General features: G+C 51.7%; 1 protein-coding gene across 1 annotated transcript in view; it reads left to right on the forward strand.

The window, feature by feature from the left end:
• The window catches only part of FBXW4 (F-box and WD repeat domain containing 4), an 80,503-nt gene extending 62,670 nt beyond the window's left edge, over positions 1-17,833 (forward strand). Inside the window, exons 6-9 of the mRNA XM_082854907.1 lie at positions 7,072-7,137; positions 16,187-16,327; positions 16,860-17,001; positions 17,202-17,833. Of these exons, the coding sequence (XP_082711033.1) occupies positions 7,072-7,137; positions 16,187-16,327; positions 16,860-17,001; positions 17,202-17,321 (469 nt within the window). The 3' untranslated portion in view covers positions 17,322-17,833. The remainder of the gene's footprint in view (positions 1-7,071; positions 7,138-16,186; positions 16,328-16,859; positions 17,002-17,201) is intronic.
• Positions 17,834-18,213: the final 380 nt, after the last annotated feature.

Below are 18,213 nucleotides of genomic sequence, written 5' to 3' on the forward strand. Positions count from 1 at the left end.
ACAGTGTTATTAACTATGGTCACCATGCTGCACATTACCTCCCCATGACTTATTTTATAACTGGAAGTTTGTACCTTTTGGCCCCCTTCACCCATTTCTCCCATCCCCTACCTCCTCCCCTTTGGCAACTACCAGTCTGTTCCTTGTATCTATGAACTTGGTTTTTCATTTTGTTTTGTTTTGATTTGATTTGTTTGTTCACTTGCTTTTTATACATTCCACATATAAGTGAAATCATATAGTATTTGTCTTTCTCTGCCTGACTTATGTCACTTAGCATAATACCTCAAGACCCATCCATGTCACAAATGGCAAGATTCCATATTTTTTTTATGGCTGAGTAGTGTTCTGTTGTATATATGGATACCACATCTTCTTTATCCATTTATGCACCAAGGCATGCTTAGGTTGTTTCTATGTCTTGGCTATTGTAAATAAGGCTTCAGTGAACATGAGGGTGCATATATCTTTTCAAATTAGTATTTTTGTGTTTTTAAAAAATAAATACTCAGAAGGGAATTACTTGATCATATAGTAGTTCTATTTTTCATTGTTTTGAGAAAACTCCACACTGTTTTCCATAGTGGCTGCACCAATTTACATTCCCACAAACAGTGCACGAGGGTTCCCTTTTCTCCATACCCTCACCAGCACTGGTTATCTCTTGTCTTTTTGATAATAGCCATCCTAACAGGTGTGAAGTGATATCTCATTGTGGTTTGGATTTGCGTTTCCCTGATGATTAGCGATGTTTAGCATCTTTTCATGTGCCTGTTGGCCATCTCTATGTCTGCTTTGGAAAAATGTCTGTTCAGGTCCTCTGCCCATTTTCTAATCAGATTCTTTGGTTTTTGCAATTGAGTTGTAAAATTACAACTCTCTCTCTCTCTCTCTCTCTCGCTCTCTCTCTCTCTATATATATATCTCCAAAATTGCAACTTTATATATATGTAATATATATAATATAAATATATATCCAAAATTATATATTTGGGATATTAACCCCTTATTGGATGTATGCTTTGCAAATATTTTCTCCTATTCAGTAGGTTGCCTTCTCATTTTGTTGATGATTTCCTTTGCTGTGTAGAAGCTTGTTAGTTTGATGTGGTCCCACTTGTTTATTTTTGCTTTTGTTGCTTTTGTTTTGGAGTCAGATCCAAAAAATTATTGCTAAGACTGGTGTCAAGGAGCTTATGGCCTATGTTTTCTTCTAGGAGTTTTATGGTTTCAGATCTCACATTCAAGTCTTTAATCCATTTTGAGTTAATTTTTGTGTATAGTATAGGATAGTCTAGTTTCATTCTTTTGCAAGTAGCTGTCCAGTTTTCTCAACACTATTTATTGAAGAGACTGTCCTTTCCCCCATTTTATATTCTTGCCTCCTTTGTAATTAAAAAAAATTGGTCTTATTATTCTTTAGTTTTATGAACAAAGTTGTGTTTACCTTCCCCTCACAAGCTATTCTTAAAATAGTTCTGTTGATGCTGTTTGTACCCTACTTTTTTTTCTTATAATAGTATCATAAACATCTTGTCTATATTCTTTGGGAACATCATTTTAAATGTTTGTGTAATATTCCATTAAGTAGATGGACCATCATTTATTCAACATGTTTTTGGTCTTGACCCCTTGAAGACAAGGCACATCATTCTTTCCCTTTTAATCCATTTTGATTCAATCACCCATGAAGTTGGCTAACCTTCTTTTGAATTTATATTTTCTGTCTGCACCATCTCTTTGAGGTAGTGGTATGCCAGTTGCTATGTGAAATGGAACTTCTTTTCATTTGCCTTAAACTTTACTCATTCAAGCTTCAGATAGGCTTCTTGGTCTTGTTATCCTTTAGTTTGATGAACGAAGTTGTGTTTACCTTCCCCTCCCTGCTCTTAAGCTTTAGTTCTGTGCACTCCCTCCCCAGCCGTCACAGGCAGGCACTGCCATATAGATGGTAGGCCCCACAGTGTGCTCCTGCCCCCATCACGGATGTGACTCTCAGCCTTCTGGTCTGTGGACAGCATTCAGGTGTATATTTCCCCACTGCGAGGTGGGATGTTTGCTAGTAAGAACAAGATTCTTTTGTCTTTCTTTTTTTTCCTCCCCAAGTACATCTATTTTCCTTCCCCTTGGGTGGCTTGGGGTGCCCTGTTGGCTGGATCTTAGGAACTGGCTGCCTCACCCTTCACCTGCCCTGGACTATGTCTCTCCTCTTCCCGACTTCTGTTGACCTCCTGTTCCCACTCCACTGGTCCCTCCCTCACAGTGCTGTCACTTGCACTTCTGCTACTGGCCTCTCCTCACCCAGTGAGTTTGTGTGACCTTCGCACTGCATTCATGCTTTGGGACTTAGCCGCTATAATGATGTCAATGGCGCAGGTTAGCAGATGGCGGCAACAGCGATGAGACCTGACATGTTCTAATGACTCTCTCCTTCCCACCCTTGCTGGCCGAGCCGATGGAGGGGCAGAGGTTTCCTTGAGGCATTTTAGGAGGGGGCCGAGGGAATTCGGGGGTCCCCAGGTGCCGATGAAGCCTGTGACCTTTGCTGCTATAATATCAGTGTTTCACAAGCAGGGCGGTTCGGGAGCCCACTTGCAGCCCATCAAAAATTGATTTAATTGCAATTTTTCCTCCAATTAGGAGCACTGGAGCCTGACTAATTGGAGTAATAGAGAGTAATAAGGCTCAGATAAAAAGCCTTCCTCGGCGGCCTTTGTATCTCGTGTCAGTGCCTGTCAGAGGTCAGAGAGCTTGCATATTCTATTAGGCAGCCCGGCCTTCATTTGTACAAATTAGTTTACCCAACAGTAATTAAAATGCCAATGCGGGTTGAAGAGAACTGAATACCCTTGATGGGCATGTTGGTGAATGATGTGACAGCTCTGGTGGCCTCTCTTGCCAAAGTGTGTCAGCCCCAGCTCAGAGGCGGCTGGGGCCTGGGCCAGCTGGGCAGCTCCAGGCCAGCCACGGGGCACAGCTGCCGAGCACGCCCCTTCTGCTGCCCCTCCTCAGAGCCCCACAGTCACTCCTTTCTTCTTCCAGGTGGAGTCGTTTGTTCACTTGTCCATTTGTTCATTCAGTAAGCATTTGAGTTTTCAGTATGTGTCAGGCATGATACTAGGTGCTAGGGAGAGAACTTATGGGGCACGGGGTGTAAAATCACCTGGGCTCTGGAATTAAGACTAACTGGGTTCAAATTCTGGTCCTACTAGTTGCTCGCTACGTGAGCTAGAGCAAGCTACGTTACCTTTCTGTGTCTCAGTGTCCTCGTCTGTCAAATAGGGAGAGTGGCACCTGCTACATAGAGTTACAAGGATTAGACAGGGAAATGCTTTTGAAACACTTGCTCAGAACCTGGCACGAGGGCTTCCCTGGTGGCGCAGTGGTTAAGAATCCGCCTGCCAATGCAGGGGACATGGGTTCGAGCCCTGGTCCAGGAAGATCCTACATGCCACGGAGCAACTAAGCCCGTGTGCCACAACTACTGAGCCTGAGCTCTAGAGCCTGCGAGCCACGACTACTGAAGCCCACGTGCCTAGAGCCCACACTCCGCAACAAGAGAAGCCACCGCAGTGAGAAGCCTGCTCACCGCCAGGAAGAGTAGTCCCCACTCGCCGCAATTAGAGAAAGCCCGTGCGCAGCAACGAAGACCCAGCGCAGCCAAAACTAAATAAGTTAAAAAAAAATTTTTTTAAGTAAAATGGCTGAGAGCCTATTAAAAAAAAAAGGGGAGGGGCTTACCTGGTGGCGCAGTGGTTGAGAGTCCACCTGCTGATGCAGGGGACACAGGTTCGTGCCCCGGTCTGGGAAGAACCCACATGCCGCAGAGCGGCTGGGCCCGTGAGCCATGGGCGCTGAGCCTGCGCGTCCGGAGCCTGCGCTCCGCAACGGGAGACGCCACAACAGTGAGAGGCCCGCGTACCGCAAAAAAAAAAAAAAAAAAAGAACCTGGCACGCAGCAAGTGCTCAGTCAATTCCTAATGTAATTAAGAGGGTCCAAACTAAGGCAGAGGCAGCAGGGTCAACCTTCTATTCACCGTGCCCACACCCAACTAATTTTCCTTCGTACTTTCCTCTCCTCTGTTCTGTATCTTGCTATTTTCTATTCCTCAACTTGAGTACCAGAACCCCTAACTCTCCTGGTCTCTCTGATGTGAGGGCTCCTACGTCTACTTCTTGGGCCTGATGATGATCTCTGTGATGCCACGTTTGCCTGAGTTGGGGCCAGGAGGCCAGTACGGTAGGTTGGGGATCTGGGCAGGGTCTGGGACTGGATCCCAGACCAGAAATTGTAGAAGGCTGGCTTCTGATAAGGGCTTTCTGGTCCAAAAAAGAGTAGAGTTTGTGGAGTCAGAATGACTTTTAGACCCTCAGGGTGAGAGAGTGCATGCACTTGTGTGAGAGCATGTGTGTCTATGCGTGTGTTGACATTTTTAGGTATTGCTGGTACTTCTCATCTGTTATCTGGTTGCACTGCTTATGAGGGACTTCACTGTTCCAACGATGTATGACTGTGTCATGTGTCATTCAGGTCTGAGTCTGGTGATTTGGGAATTACTTCTCTAAGAAGCAGAGGGACCCCCCCCTCACAGCTCGTGTGACTAGCTTGCCCAGCCTTGTTGGCTGTGAGCTCTGGAAGGCCCTTTCAGTTGAGGCCCACAGGTTTGTTTGGGGCATCTCTTTGGGGCCAGGCGCCGTGCTGGGCACTGGAGTACACAAGAGCCACCAGACAGTCCATGATCTCAAAATGAATATGGGAAGATAACCCCCCAAATACCATTTGTCTCATGAAGGTGAGATCAGGGTGTGGCAGGACTTAAGAGGAAGGCCAGTCAAGCCACCAAGCAGCCAGCAGCTCCTGCCTCTGCCTGTTCAGCACAGGTTTGTCATCCCTGTCCCTGGACAGTCCCTGTGGTTTGGATGTGAGACTTGGTGAACGTTCCAAGCAGAACCTGGCTCCAAATCTGCTTGACTGTTGCATACATGGTTTTTTTTTTTTTTTTTTTTTTTTTACTGAGTGTTATATTTGATTAAACCCTTAAGCCCTCAGATGCCAGGGAGACTCTCTACTCTCCCTCCTGTTCCTCCTCCCTGCTTCACATGGTTAAGCAAGGGAAAAGGGCAGCTTTTGGAAAGAAATGTTCATGGCCGTCATGTCCAGGCAATCAGGAAAGGCCCTCCTCCTGGAGGCAGAGGGCCGGGGCCAGGCCGGGTGGGCAGGGACAGAGGGCAGGAGTCCCCGGCCCGGCCTGCTGGGGCTCAGAGCTGTGGGAGCGGCAGGGATTCAGCTTACAGGTGCCTCCCATCTCTCTCCATTGACTTACCTTGGCGCTAAGTTAGGCCTGTTGCCTGTCAGAGGCCTGCCATAGGCCTCCTTAAGAGTTGTCTGTATGTCTGTGCTGGCGCCCCTCACCTGGCCCCCTACTCCTCAAAAGTCTGGAGAGCCCAATTGCCCGCTCGAATGATTTCTAAGTGGCTATTATGTTTCCAACCCAAAGTAATTGGCTTTACCAGTTATTAATGGATTACCCTCAAGAGAAAAATGTTGGTGGGGGAGGGAAGTGAGGATAACAGCTGGCTTTGTAGTTTGGGGCTTCAGTGTCCAGTGGCTGCTTCCCAGGCTGGGAGTCACTTGGGGCATGATGGAATGACTGTTTTAGCATGTCACTGTAGTTTAGTGGCTGCTGGCATGCCTGTGGGTTGAGAGGAAGCTGGGAAGACCGAGCATGTCCCTAGAGAAGTCTTGACTTGAGGCATGGATGCTCCAGGGTGGTTCATGTGGCCTTTTTGTCAGCCTGGGGTTGAAACATAGATCCCTGCCCTGCAATTTTGATTGTAAATCAGTGGCTTGGCCAATGCCTGCCCTAACATCTCCCCATCAGCAACTAGCAGGCCAACCCCCCGCCAAGCCAAAGCCATCGGCTTCTCAGAGCCCCGACTGCGGAAATCCACCTCCCCACGGACGTGCTTGGGATCAGAGAGCCACAGGTGCTGGGCAAGGCCAGGGCCAATGGACTGCTGTCCCACATTGCTAACATGTCATTAGTATGTCCTGTTCCTCCCCCCATGCCCAGACGTGTAGGGACATGGCCCTTCCCTGCCCCAGGGCTCCTGAGTGACATAACTGCTTTCAGCTCTCTTGTTCCAGTTTAGATTTTCAAGCCCAGGGTTCCTGCAGGCTCCCCCTCCCAACCCCTTCCAAATCCTCTAACAAAGGAGTGGTCTGGCGTGTGGGTTCAAGTTCTAGTCCTAGCACTATGGCCAGCCTGGCTCATTGCACAGATTTCTTCTCACTGGGTTTGGGCCTCCACTTAAAATGAAACTCTGCAGATTGTATATGTTGAACTTTTTAGGGGTTTAAGAGAGACTCTGGGAAATACTGAGTGTTCCTTCTCTCCTGCCTCTTGGCAGTGTCTGTCATTATGCTTTAAACTCTGTCTGACTCCTATCCCACTCCACAGCAGTCCTGGCTGCCTGGCCCCTCACATTCCCTACTTTCCCACCCTCACCTTTTCACGTTGTTACCCACCTTTCATAGTTCGCCTTTTCTCAGTTTGGTGCCTTATACCTGCCTGGTGCGTGTACCATGTTACCATATTCCCCCAGCTCTTAAAACCTTCGGTAAAGCCCCCCAGCCTCCCTCACCTCTGACCAGGGCATCCCCTTCTGGCACCCAGCAACCTATTCCCAGGAGACCATTTCTGTGGTGTGGCATTGTGAACTTGGTGTTCATACAACCGAAGCCCAACAGGCTTGCTCTCCCTTGGCCTCAGTTGTACATCTAGAGATCCATTTTTATGGTGGGCAGAGACTACCCAACCAGGTCTAAGCAGCAAACTCAGCTATTGAATCCATGGGTCCTCTGGCCAAGCAGCTCTGGGAGGTTACAGCCCTCACTGTGCTTCCATATGGTTTTCCCACAACTTCTCTGATGGCTTTCTTGGCTGCTTCTCTCATCCTGGCTTAACCCCATGATCCCCTGGAGAATGAGCACAGCACTTCCAATTGTATAGCCATTTCCGCCACAAGTTCTGACAAGCCAGACCTAACTGCTCTCCTTTTGTTTGGCAGCTCCTTTGTGACAGGGACAGCCTGTTGTGGGCACTTCTCACCCCTAAGAATCTGGGACCTCAACAGGTAAGAGATTCCTGAGCCCACCATGGCTTCCAGGGTGGGCGGGGATGGAGCGGTTGGGAAGCAGAGGAAAGCTGGCTGAGCCAGCCCCTGGTTCAGTTGGCCGAGTGGTCCAGGAGGATGCTGGAAGGACCCTGCCCCAAAACCCACTGACAGCCTCCGCTGTGGCACCTTCACACATGGAATCATTTGTTAGCTTGAGGAGACTGTTGAAGTAATTTATAATAGGTAAATAATTTCATGTAGAATTTATGATAACAACAACAAAAGTCTGGATGCATGATACTTTTTCTCTAAGGAGTGCCTGACTATGTGGCTATAGAAAATCCCATCTATCCTCAGAGATGATTTTTCTAAAATAAAGAAATTTTGGAAGTGGCCTACAGATCCGTAAGAACAACAATACAGAACAGTTAAAATATATCCAGTTTTTGTTCACAGTTCTCTGCCTTGGCAGGCTTGACACATTCCCATCTGATTACCTGCCATTCTGTTGGGGTTTTCGTAATCTTTCATTTTGACATAATTATAGATTCACAGGAAGTTACAAAAGTAGGAAGGCAAGGTACCTGTGTAACATCTTACATAATATCAAGTCTAGGAAGTTGACATTGGTACAGTCCATAGACCTTTATCTGATTGTACTTATTCGTGTGGTATGTGTGTGTGTGTGTGTACATATTTCTTTGCAGTTTTATCCCATGTGTAGAGTCATGTAACTGCTACCACAGTCAAGATAACTGTTTGTTCCATCAGCACAGAGACCCCTCATGTACCCCTTCATAGTTGCACCCATCCTCCTCCCCTCCTCCACTCCTTCTTGCCCTAACCCCTGGCAACCACTTAGGTGTTCTTCATCTCTGTCATTTAAAAAGTAATATAAATGAAATAATGTATCTAACATTTGGAGATTTGCTTTTTTTTTATATATACTGAGCATAATTACCTTGAGATCCACAGAAGTTGATTCATGTGTCAGTCGTGCTGTATTTCTTATTGCTCAGTAGTATTCCCTGGTATGGATGTACCAAAGTTTCTTTCCCCATTGACCAGCATCCACCCACTGAAGGATGTTTGAGTTGTTCTCAATTTTCTGACTATTGCAGATCAAGCTACTATGAACATTTGCGTATAGGCTTTTGTGTGGACATATATTTGCAGTTTTCTGGGATTAATGCGGGGGAATACAATTGCTGAGTCATTAGTAAGTGTGTGTTTAGTTTTTTACCTGTCAGACTATTTTGAGTATCTTTACCACTTTATATTCTGACCCCAGTGTCTGAGAGATCTAGTTTCTTCACATTCTCAACAGCATCTGGTAGTGTCACTATTTTTTATTTTAGCTATTTTAATGGATGTGTTATTTAATTGTGGTTTTAATTTGAATTTCCCTAATAGCTAGTGATGTTGAACAAGTTTCCTTGTGCTTATTTGCCTTCTGTATATTCTCTTTGGTGAAATGTCTGCTCATGTTTTTTGCCCATTTCTAACTGGATTGTTTGCTTTTTCACCGTTGAGGTTGCAGAGGGGCATTTCTGCTGAAAGTCAGTTTTATTTAGTCACATAGCTGGACCTTATGCTTGGCATCAATATTGATCTGGGCCTGGGATGGCGGACAAGCTGGGGCAGGGAGGGTGTACACCACCCCACCGTGACCCAGCTTTATCTGGAAGGTTGAGTCATCTTCGGCCTCTTCTGCCCGTGGTTGCCTTGGTAGGGATGCTTCTGGGCACAGATTTATGGTCAGAATGGCGTTCTGAGGCACCAGCTGCCTCAACAGCATTCTCTTATGAAATCCCTAGACCTCACTAACCCTAAACACTGGGTCTTTACAGAACCCAGAAAGGACCCGAATGAAAATGGGCACAAGACAGCTGTGGCCTCAGTTCTCACTGAAGCCAGGCAATAGCCATTGCACCCTTACGCCAGCCTGAGGCAAGGCCGCCCTGGGCATCACTTGGCTTTCCCTTCTCTCTAGCTCCCAGACTCCCCTCCTCACCACTGAGGAGCCAGGCCTTGCTTAAACATCTCTTCCATTCCCAGGGAAGCCTGGACGACCAGTGGTGCAGGGACTGAGGGAAAGATGCCCTGGTGGAGGCATCTGCTTTCGGTGGGAGGAAACGGATGGACAGGACGACTGTCTGTAGCTGTCTTTCCCAGAGAAGCCCAAGCAGATAATAAAGCCATGTAGAAAATAGGATTAAGGTAATGAACAGGCAGGACAGAGTTTGATCTTTCAATAATGCCAAAGCCTGACTGACAGGCCAATCTGGAAGGTGGAGCAACATCGTCGGCAGGACTCAGTTGCGGGGCGGTGTTCCGTGCTGGGTGGATTCTTTGCTTTTAACCTGTCACCGCTGAAACTTGAGGAGTTCTGGGATTTTCTCTTTTATGTGTGTGCTACAACTTGCGGGGGAGGAGTACTGGAGGGGCAGTTTTGCTCAGAGCATCATCGCCCCTCCAGGGGCTGCTCTCGGGATGATGGTGGGGGCTGGGACGCGGCTCAGAGGCAGCCTGCTGGGCACCAGCACACCCTTATCTGTGTCTCTCCCGGTACTGGTCCTCAGGCTGCTTTTCACAGTGCCTGGAGACCTCTTTCAAGGTCACCATGGCTCCCTCAGCCCTTTGTTCATCAGGATTCCTGGAGACTCTGTTCTCCCTCTGGGCTAGGGATGGGGAGGTGCTAGCTGGAGCACACAGGTCTGAGAGCACCCGTGGGCACAAAGCCATTGCCTAGATGGTAAGGAACTTGGCTGTCACCCTCTCCCTTCCTCCTTTCCTGCCCTTCTCTCTCCTAAAGCTGCGGACAGGTCAAAGGACAGGGGATTTCTAACCTGTGTAAATCAGATGGGAAGAAAGATAGAGTCCTTCACCCAATTTGGACGTGCTAGAGTGTTCCTGTTTCCGAGGATAGATGGCATTCAGGCCCAGTCCCTGGCCCCCAAGGGCTCTATCCTGAGAGACTGTGCAGATAGCCAACCACTAAAGTATCCCTAGCTAGGCCCTGAGGAACTGTGCCAAAGCCATCCTGTTACTGAGTTTGGGTCTGGAGGAATTAAGGCCCATCTTGTGTTCTCCATCTGCATTTGATCAGGGCCCTTGGCTCAGCCCCAGGGAAGGTGTTATCTGTGCGGGGCACGCCTCTGCTGCTGGAAGACCCCGGTGGTGGGTGGCAGTTCTGACTGGCTTGACAACACATCAAGCCAGTGATCTTCCCCTGGGTTTGCCCTTGCTGTGGATTTTACCTTTTCTGCCAAGGTACGTTTGAGCTGGATCTACTATTGGTGCCCTGAGACCAGGGCACAACGGGCAACCCCAGTGGCAGTGGGGAGGCAGGCACCAGGATGGAGAGGCCTGTGATCTCAGCGTTGGAGATGTCATAGTGGGTCCAGCTGTGGTCCTAAGCCAGCCTGGGGACTGTTGGGTAAGGAAGTCAGTAGGGGTGGGTTTTGGCAACTTGGCTACTCCTAGGGCATTGAGGATTTGAGTCCTTGGCTAGGTACTGCACTGCTCTGTATGTGTGTGACCATATTCATGGCCCCTGCATAATCCCACCTCATCTCCCCTTCCCCTTCAGGCCCGCATTATCCCCAGTTCCCCATGACTCCTCCATTTCCATCCTTAGCCCTTAAATCTCTTTCTCAGCAAAGGTAGGGGCAAAGAAGCTTCTCACATATTCTGACAGACACCCTATATTTTTCCCCTCTGAGCTTTTGCTCTAGCTGACCCCTGTGCTTGGGATACCCCCTCTCTGCCTACTGAAACCCTGCTCATTCTTCAGCATAAATAGTACCTCCACCATGAAGCCCTCCCTGCTTCTCACCCCTGTGGCTGGAATTGGTGACCTTAGAGCATTCATAGGGCCCCCTTGATGGCCACCATGTGGCCTGGTATAGCTTCCCTTCAGGCTGGGAACTTATCTTGGAACCCTGGACTGAACACGGGAGACACATGTCACGGCATCTGATGGTGTTTGGAATGACAACGGGCGCCTGGCTGCAACCCTTTCTAACTGTCTGCAGAAAGAACTGGTGTCCTGAGTGCAGGCTGAGCCGCTCTGAGGGCACCATTAGTGCCCATCCCACCCAGGTGTGGCTTTGTCTCTGCCCCCGCCCTCTACCTCCACCTGGGGCAGGGGGCCTGGCCCTCAGTCGGGGTGATTATGGGAATTGCCCCTCTTTAAAGTACCTGCCTTCTCCTTTGAAAGTATTATTGACAGCTTTTCTCATTTTCTTTTTTCTTTACCTCTTTGAGGAACCCTGTAATTTCTTTCTCTTTCTTTCTTTCTTTCTCCCCCCACCCCTTCCCTTTTTCTTTCTTGTCCCCTCTGTCCTCCCACCCCAACTCTTTGAAATTGGCTCTCTGCCTGCTGACACCAAACTGATACTTTGCGTTTCACTTCTCCTTATCCCTTTATGGCAACAGATGTTGAAATTTTGTATCCTTTTATCTGCCTGGCTGCCCCTTCCTGTAATTACGGTCCTCTTGTTAGCAGTACAAAGTGGGCTGCCCGGCTGCCTGGCCTTTGAGCCACAGTGTCTGAACACGTGTGCATGGGCAGGTGCTGGGGCTGTGCACGCGCACACGCATGCATGTGAGACACCTGTGGCTTGGAAAGGGCCCTTCCCGTGCACCTGATGGGACTGGGGTAGGCGAAGCTTCGGTGGGCTTCTCCTGGTCTCCACGGACTCTGTGGTTATATGTGGGACCTGTCTGCCCCCTTGACTCCCTCCTCCCCACCAGGGGGCTGGACGAGGACAACCACTCCCTCCTCTCATGCCAGCTGAGCAGTGAGCACCCGGAGGCCCATCGTGGTCAGGAAGCCAGATCCCACCAGCTTGTGCCCCACACATACCCACGCCTCCAGCCAAGCCAGGTGCCCCAGCCCTGCACCTCTGTTGTTGCTGGCCCTTCACCTGAGCTGCCCCCCCATCTCCTGTCACTGCCTGTCACGATCCTGTCACTCACTGAAGAGATGTTCTTTTATCTGTCCCCTTATCAAACTCTTTCATCTCTCTTCTGGTACCCACTGAGCCTCCCCTTGTATTGTTAGGTGGATAGATGACAGACTTCTCTCCCTCCCTGGACTGAAAACTCCTTGAAGAAGGGACTGTCTCCCTCAAAGTCTCATCTCACATCTCCCTGCAGTTTCTATTAGGCACAATGCCTCGTATACAGAAGGTGCTCAGGAAATGGTTATTGATCAAAGAAAGGAAGAAAGGGAAGGAGAGGGTGGAAAGAAAGAAGGGAGCAGAACCCTCCTATTTTCTTAGTGACCATGTTGGGTCCAGCTTATACCCTCAGGCCATCTGTCCCCTGGGGGCAGAGATGATGTAGGAAGGTGGGGTGTTTGCCACCCTTCCACCCTCTCACCAAAAGCCATCGTTGCATTTTTGCAGTTGCACGTGCCAGATGGGGTATCCTCACACCCAAACAGATGCAGGAATGAATACCCATAGAACCTCCAAGGAGCATCATCAGGAGCCCAGTGTGTTAACAGTGGCTGTCAATGGTGTGAGGGCCATGGGCATTCTTAGATGTGGGTGAGGAGGTAGAGCCAGGGTTATCTGCCCTCAGGGCGGTTTAGCACAGGAGGACTTTCTATGGGCCACGGCTTGTGCTGGGAGCTCAGGCGGGCCAGGCAAGGGAGGCGTGTGGAGGCCGGGATGAGGGAACTCAGAGGGAGGAAGGCAGTGACGCAGGTCACCCAGCTTCCCTGGCCTGCAGGACCCAGACTGGGGGTAGGGTGGAGGGGGGCTTCCAGGGACTGCCCCTCTGTGCCTAACTCCAGCCTGGTGCTTAGGGCCTCTCCCAGACAGGGCGTCTGGGTCTTCAAGGCCAGTGCCTACCTCTAATTAGCTGTCCCCACAAAGATGGGGATGGGGGGTGGTATAAGTACCTTATTTAAATTTCCTCCTCCCTGACTGTCAGGAAGTTCCTGTCATCCCATTTCCCTCCAGCTTCAGTGGAGTTGCCTGGGCAGCAGGTTGGGATGGGCCAGGGAGATCTGATTCCCCCACCTGATCCCCTCCTCAAGGGTCCCTGGGATGAGGCCACACTCCACTTGCTTTTCCTACCCAGGTACTCTGGGGACTCCTGGGGGAAGCCACACACAGCCAGGTCTCCCCGGCCTGTGTCTCATTCATCAGGCTCACAGGGGCAGCCCCATCTGTCTTTATCTTTCCCTGGGTCAAGAGAGAATTGCTGGAGTCAGGCTGCGGGGAGGCTGGGGTGGAGGCCCCCCAGCCCTCAGTGGCTCCTGGAGGCCCCGGCTTTGTGCGCAGGAGTTGGAAGGGAATGGACTTTTTGTCTGGCCCTCTATAGTGACAGAGCTGGCCCTTGCTCCTGTCTTGGCCTGAGGCTCTAAGCGGCAGCCCCTTTCCCACACAAGTTGTGCGGCAGCCAAGGCTCTGCACGCCCCCCTTGCGCCCCCCACCGTGAGAGGCCGAGAGGCATTCTTAACATTCTTTCCAGAGAAAAGGGGTGAAACGTCTGAATTTGGGGGTCACCACGTTATACAAATTGCAATCTAATCGTTTTTACAAGAACACACTTGCTGTAAGAAAAGGAACCCGGAGGAGGGGCTGAGGAGACAAACAGCTTGTTTTGTCCCCCTTCCCCCCAAAGTTTGGGGCTATTGTTGAGCTCATCTTGCTTCCTCCACCAGAGCAGTTGAGCTAGAGTTTTCTAGTTAAATTGGTCCTGTGGTGGGGCCACGAGGGCCCACGGTGCCATTTCTGTTTGTTTTCCCCAATCAAAGCCCCAGCGGGGCTCCTATGGCACCGCTGGGCTGCTATTTGAAGAGACGGGCCATTTCCCAGAGCCTGGTGTGTCAGTTTATGCTCTGAACTTAACCTCACAGGCACTGCACAACAGAGCCTCGAGGGTCCCAGGCCCAGAGGCAAAAGAAACTGTATCTTTTTATTGGCCCATTTAAAGTGTGTGTGGCCCTTTCAGAGAATCAGAGGACTAACATGGCAGAAACTCCTCAGGCCCCGGCCAGGCTGGGCTGGCAGACAGGGGGCTTTGGGGACTTGTCCTGGTCTCCAGGGGCTGGTGCTCGCTCGGCCTTTGGGTCTACCCAGAGGGTAGAGTTCTGTGTTTCTTATTGCACACACTGGCATGACACTTTCCAGCGGTGGCTCAGATGCCCCCCTGCCTGGGCAGGGGCCCAGGGTGGCAACTCGGTCTGGGTGTGGCCCTTCTGCTGCCGTCCCTCAGTCCATGGGTGCCCAGCTCTCCTTCCTTCTGAGCCCTGGGACCAGGGGTGGGCAGGTAGAGCCATGCTGGGCTTCACGCCCCCCAATCTCCACTGCCTTTCATCTTCTATTTCAAACAGACAAACATGAAATTACTTCTACAGATTAAAGGGGAGAGCTCCTCAGTCATTCCTGAAGGCCTCACTAATGGAGGGGGCAGGGCCCCTAAATCTGGAAGGAGGGAGAACTGTGGAGCAAAATAGCCCTGACCCAGTGGACGAGACAGACGGAGACAGACAGAAAGAATATGACCCCAGGCCCTCTCAGGGCTCTGGCTTGCCCAGGGGTGGTGAATCATGGCTGGCGGCCCATGTGGAAAGGTGGGCCTTCTTGGGAACTGAGGTAGTGATCTCTAGGAGATGCTGGGGAGAAGGCTTTCTGTCTGATCCCTCAGCACACAGAGGAAGAAGCGCTTCTCTTGGAAGGAGGCTGGGGACACGGGTGCTGACTTAAGGCCTACCCCCCGCCCCCCACCCTGACTGGAGAACAACAGTGCTCTCGCTGGGGGTCACCACACTGCCCAGGACTCGTGGGCAGAGTTGGGCAGAAAAGAACCCACAGCCTCCTCCTTGGTACTCCTTTAGGGAAGATGGCAGCTCCACTGAGGAGAAGGGAGGTTGAGGGTCAGAGAGTCTGTGTGAGGTAGGACTGGAGCTAAGGTCCACATTCACACATGTGGCTGGTGGCCTCGTCTGCCTCAGGCTCTCTGGTGAAACCTGCCTGGGCCGAAGCTGGGCTGGTGAGACCACAAAGTCCTCCCTAACCCGTGCCGGGGCCTCTCACCTGGGTGTCCCTGTGAAGTGTCCACAGCCCAGTTTCTCCCGTCACATCACAGGGGAGAGCCCAGCATCTCTTGGGTGAAGCTGAGGAATTTGGCCTGGAGCATGTCCCCTTCTTCTTCATTCCCCCCAGTCATTCTGCAGAAACTCACCGCTTCTACCCGTCCCCTAGCCACAGGAATTAGCGGGTACACTTGATGTTGAGGGGTAGTTGCTAGGGCCAGGAGGCCCCCCTACATGGTTGCTAGGGGTCTGGCATTGGGGCGAGGGGTCTGCCCACTGCCGCGGTCACGGAGGGAATTACACAGTCACAAAGAAATTGTTCTTCTCGGTAATCTGCTCTCGGCCACCGAGAGGGGCAAGGGTGGGGGGAGCAAGCTGGAGCCCAGCAGGCTGGTGGCTGTGATCACAGAGGCGTGCTAGCCCTGGGCCGGGGGCCAGCCGGGCCAGGAACACCAGGGACCAGCCTGCTAAGCTGCTTTCTCAGCGATTTCTCTCCCCAGACACAAAGGTGTTTACTTGTTTTAACATCTCCTGGGACTCCCCTTCTCCCTTTGTGTGGTCTTTATCCCCAGTGAGGTTTGAGCCCCAGATTACAGGCAGGAATTAAGGCATTGGACTCAGGCAGCGCAGAACCGCATGACCTGCGGGATCAAGGCGTATAAAGTAACCAAGTGTGTGTGTGTGAGGGGGGCCGACCCCTTCAGCACGGCCCATTCATCGTCCCGAGGAGGAGTGGCTGGGCGACAGGCAGCCAGCGTGCAGGTGTGATGGAGGGGCTGCTGGTGGCTGACTGAGGCCTTCAGCTGGGGGAGAGGCAGGGACTGGGAAGTGGGGAGAGGGGTGGGAGTCTAGGGCATCTCCTCCTTTGGCCTCCCTCCTAAGGGAATCTTAATTCTAGCTCAGGAAGGAGAGCTGCATTTCCCCAGGAACTGATGCCATTTGAAGGTTAAAAGAATGTGTGTGGGCCAGGGTGGGACAAGCTCTCATCCTCTGCCCTGCCTCTCTTCCCAGTGGACAGCTGATGACGCACCTGGGCGGTGACTTTCCCCCAGGGGCGGGGGTGCTGGACGTCATGTACGAGTCCCCTTCCACACTCCTGTCCTGTGGTTACGACACCTACGTTCGCTACTGGGACCTCCGAGCCAGTGTCCGGTGAGTGTGCCGGGCAGCAGGACAGGTGGTGAGAACCCCATGCCAGTCCTGGCCCTCCCTCCAGTCCTGGCGGGCCCAAAGGAAAGGGGCGGAGACTCCGTATCAGGGGCTGGTAGAGAGCAGCTGACAAGGTCAGATCAAGCTTAGACTCCCCACCTTGGCGGCCCTGGTCCTGTGACCCAGGAGACCATAGCCACGAGGCCCTGATAAGAGCCTCCTTGGGCGCCATCAGGGTGCTGTCCCTCAGCATTCTGTCCAGCTTTCTCGAGGCCTTTCTTGCCTCTTAAGTCTGGTGACACACAGCAACCACGTGATGCGCAAATGAGGCATAAACCTGCCTGGGGCCAGGGACTTGCTGAGAAAGAGATCTTTACTGAGGAGGCTTTCCCCCATTAAGTCTGGTTTTAAAGGAATTTGGTGATTCGGCATCTCTTTCTCCCAGCCAGAGTGGCTCCCTAAGGCCTCTGGGGAAGCTGGGGTGGAGGTGGAGGGCACCCCCAAACCTCCCCCTGCATCACCTCCTCCCGGACAGGAAGTGTGTCATGGAGTGGGAAGAGCCCCACGACAGCACGCTGTACTGCCTGCAGACGGACGGGAACCACCTGCTGGCCACTGGCTCCTCCTACTACGGTGTGGTTCGACTGTGGGACCGGCGCCAAAGGGCCTGCCTACACGTAAGCGTCCTGCCCACTGCAGGCCTCCTGGATGCCGGGACTTGTTATTGGGGGCTGTGCTGGGAGCGGGTGTGCCTGGAGGGGGTGGGAGGAAGCCTACAGTGGCCCCTGTCCCCTGGCATTGGGCCTGGGAATCCTGGGTTTGGGCTCCCCCAGCTCCCGGTGGGGACGCTCTCGCCACTCCTGTCCCTCCCGTGCAGGCCTTCCCTCTGACATCAACGCCCCTCAGCAGTCCTGTGTACTGCCTGCGCTTCACCACCAGGCATCTCTACGCTGCGCTGTCTTACAACCTCCATGGCCTGGACTTTCAAACGCCGTGACAGGGCCACCCCAGCCTGTGGGCCAGAGAAGCCAGCTACTCAGGGACCTCTGCTGTCTGCAGGGTGCAGTGATACCTCCTCCCTGGCCCCGCCTGTGTTCCTAGACCTGTGACCATGGTACTCAGGCACCGTAAGATAAAGGCTGCTGACTCCTGGGCACTGGGGTTACCCAGGGGTGCAATCCCTCTCAGGAACCAGGTGGAAGGAAGGGACCTGCTGCTGCTCAGCTGAGCTTAGCCGGGCCTCGCTTCCCTGTTGGCCAGAGCAAGGATCTGGCCGGGGGAGAGAGGCCCACCCCTTCTTAGAGCCGGGCCAGCTCACCACAAGAGTGAGGTGAGATGCTCCAGCCTTCCCAGTTGGGCCCTTCCTGCCCCTTCCCTGGAAGGAGAGGGGAGGCTGCCAATACTCTGTGACACCAGCCTCCACCTCAGTCAGACCCCACCTTTGACCAAGCTCTAGGGCTGGGGACTCACTCCTGGGGTACTGTGTGGCCTGGTCTTGCTTTGAAACCAAGAAAGGACAAAGGGAACCCTGAAATTTTGAATGAGTTCTGAGCCAGTCCAACCTCAGGCTAGCTGTGGAGACATGCTAAAATGTTCATTTTGTAGAAATAAAGCTTGACTGTTCACAGATCTGGTTCCTCCCTGGCTGGTAAGACCCCAGGGAGAAGGAACAGCAGATTTAAACTTGGGGCTGGGCATGCTAGGGAAGGGTACGATCTCCTGGCTCAGTGTCTCAGAGAACAAACGTTTCTTTTCTTCAGGAAAACCTCTCATTACCCCCTCCACCACTTTGGCCCTGGTGGTAGGGTGGGTGTCGTCTGTGGGGTATGGAGGGGGACGGTGGAAAGGCTCCTGGCTGCTAAGCTGCTGTCCGCCTGCAGTGACCTCCT

This window comes from Leucopleurus acutus (genome assembly GCF_964270905.1).
Source record: "Leucopleurus acutus genome assembly, chromosome: 14".
In the NCBI taxonomy this organism is placed as follows: domain Eukaryota; kingdom Metazoa; phylum Chordata; class Mammalia; order Artiodactyla; family Delphinidae; genus Leucopleurus; species Leucopleurus acutus.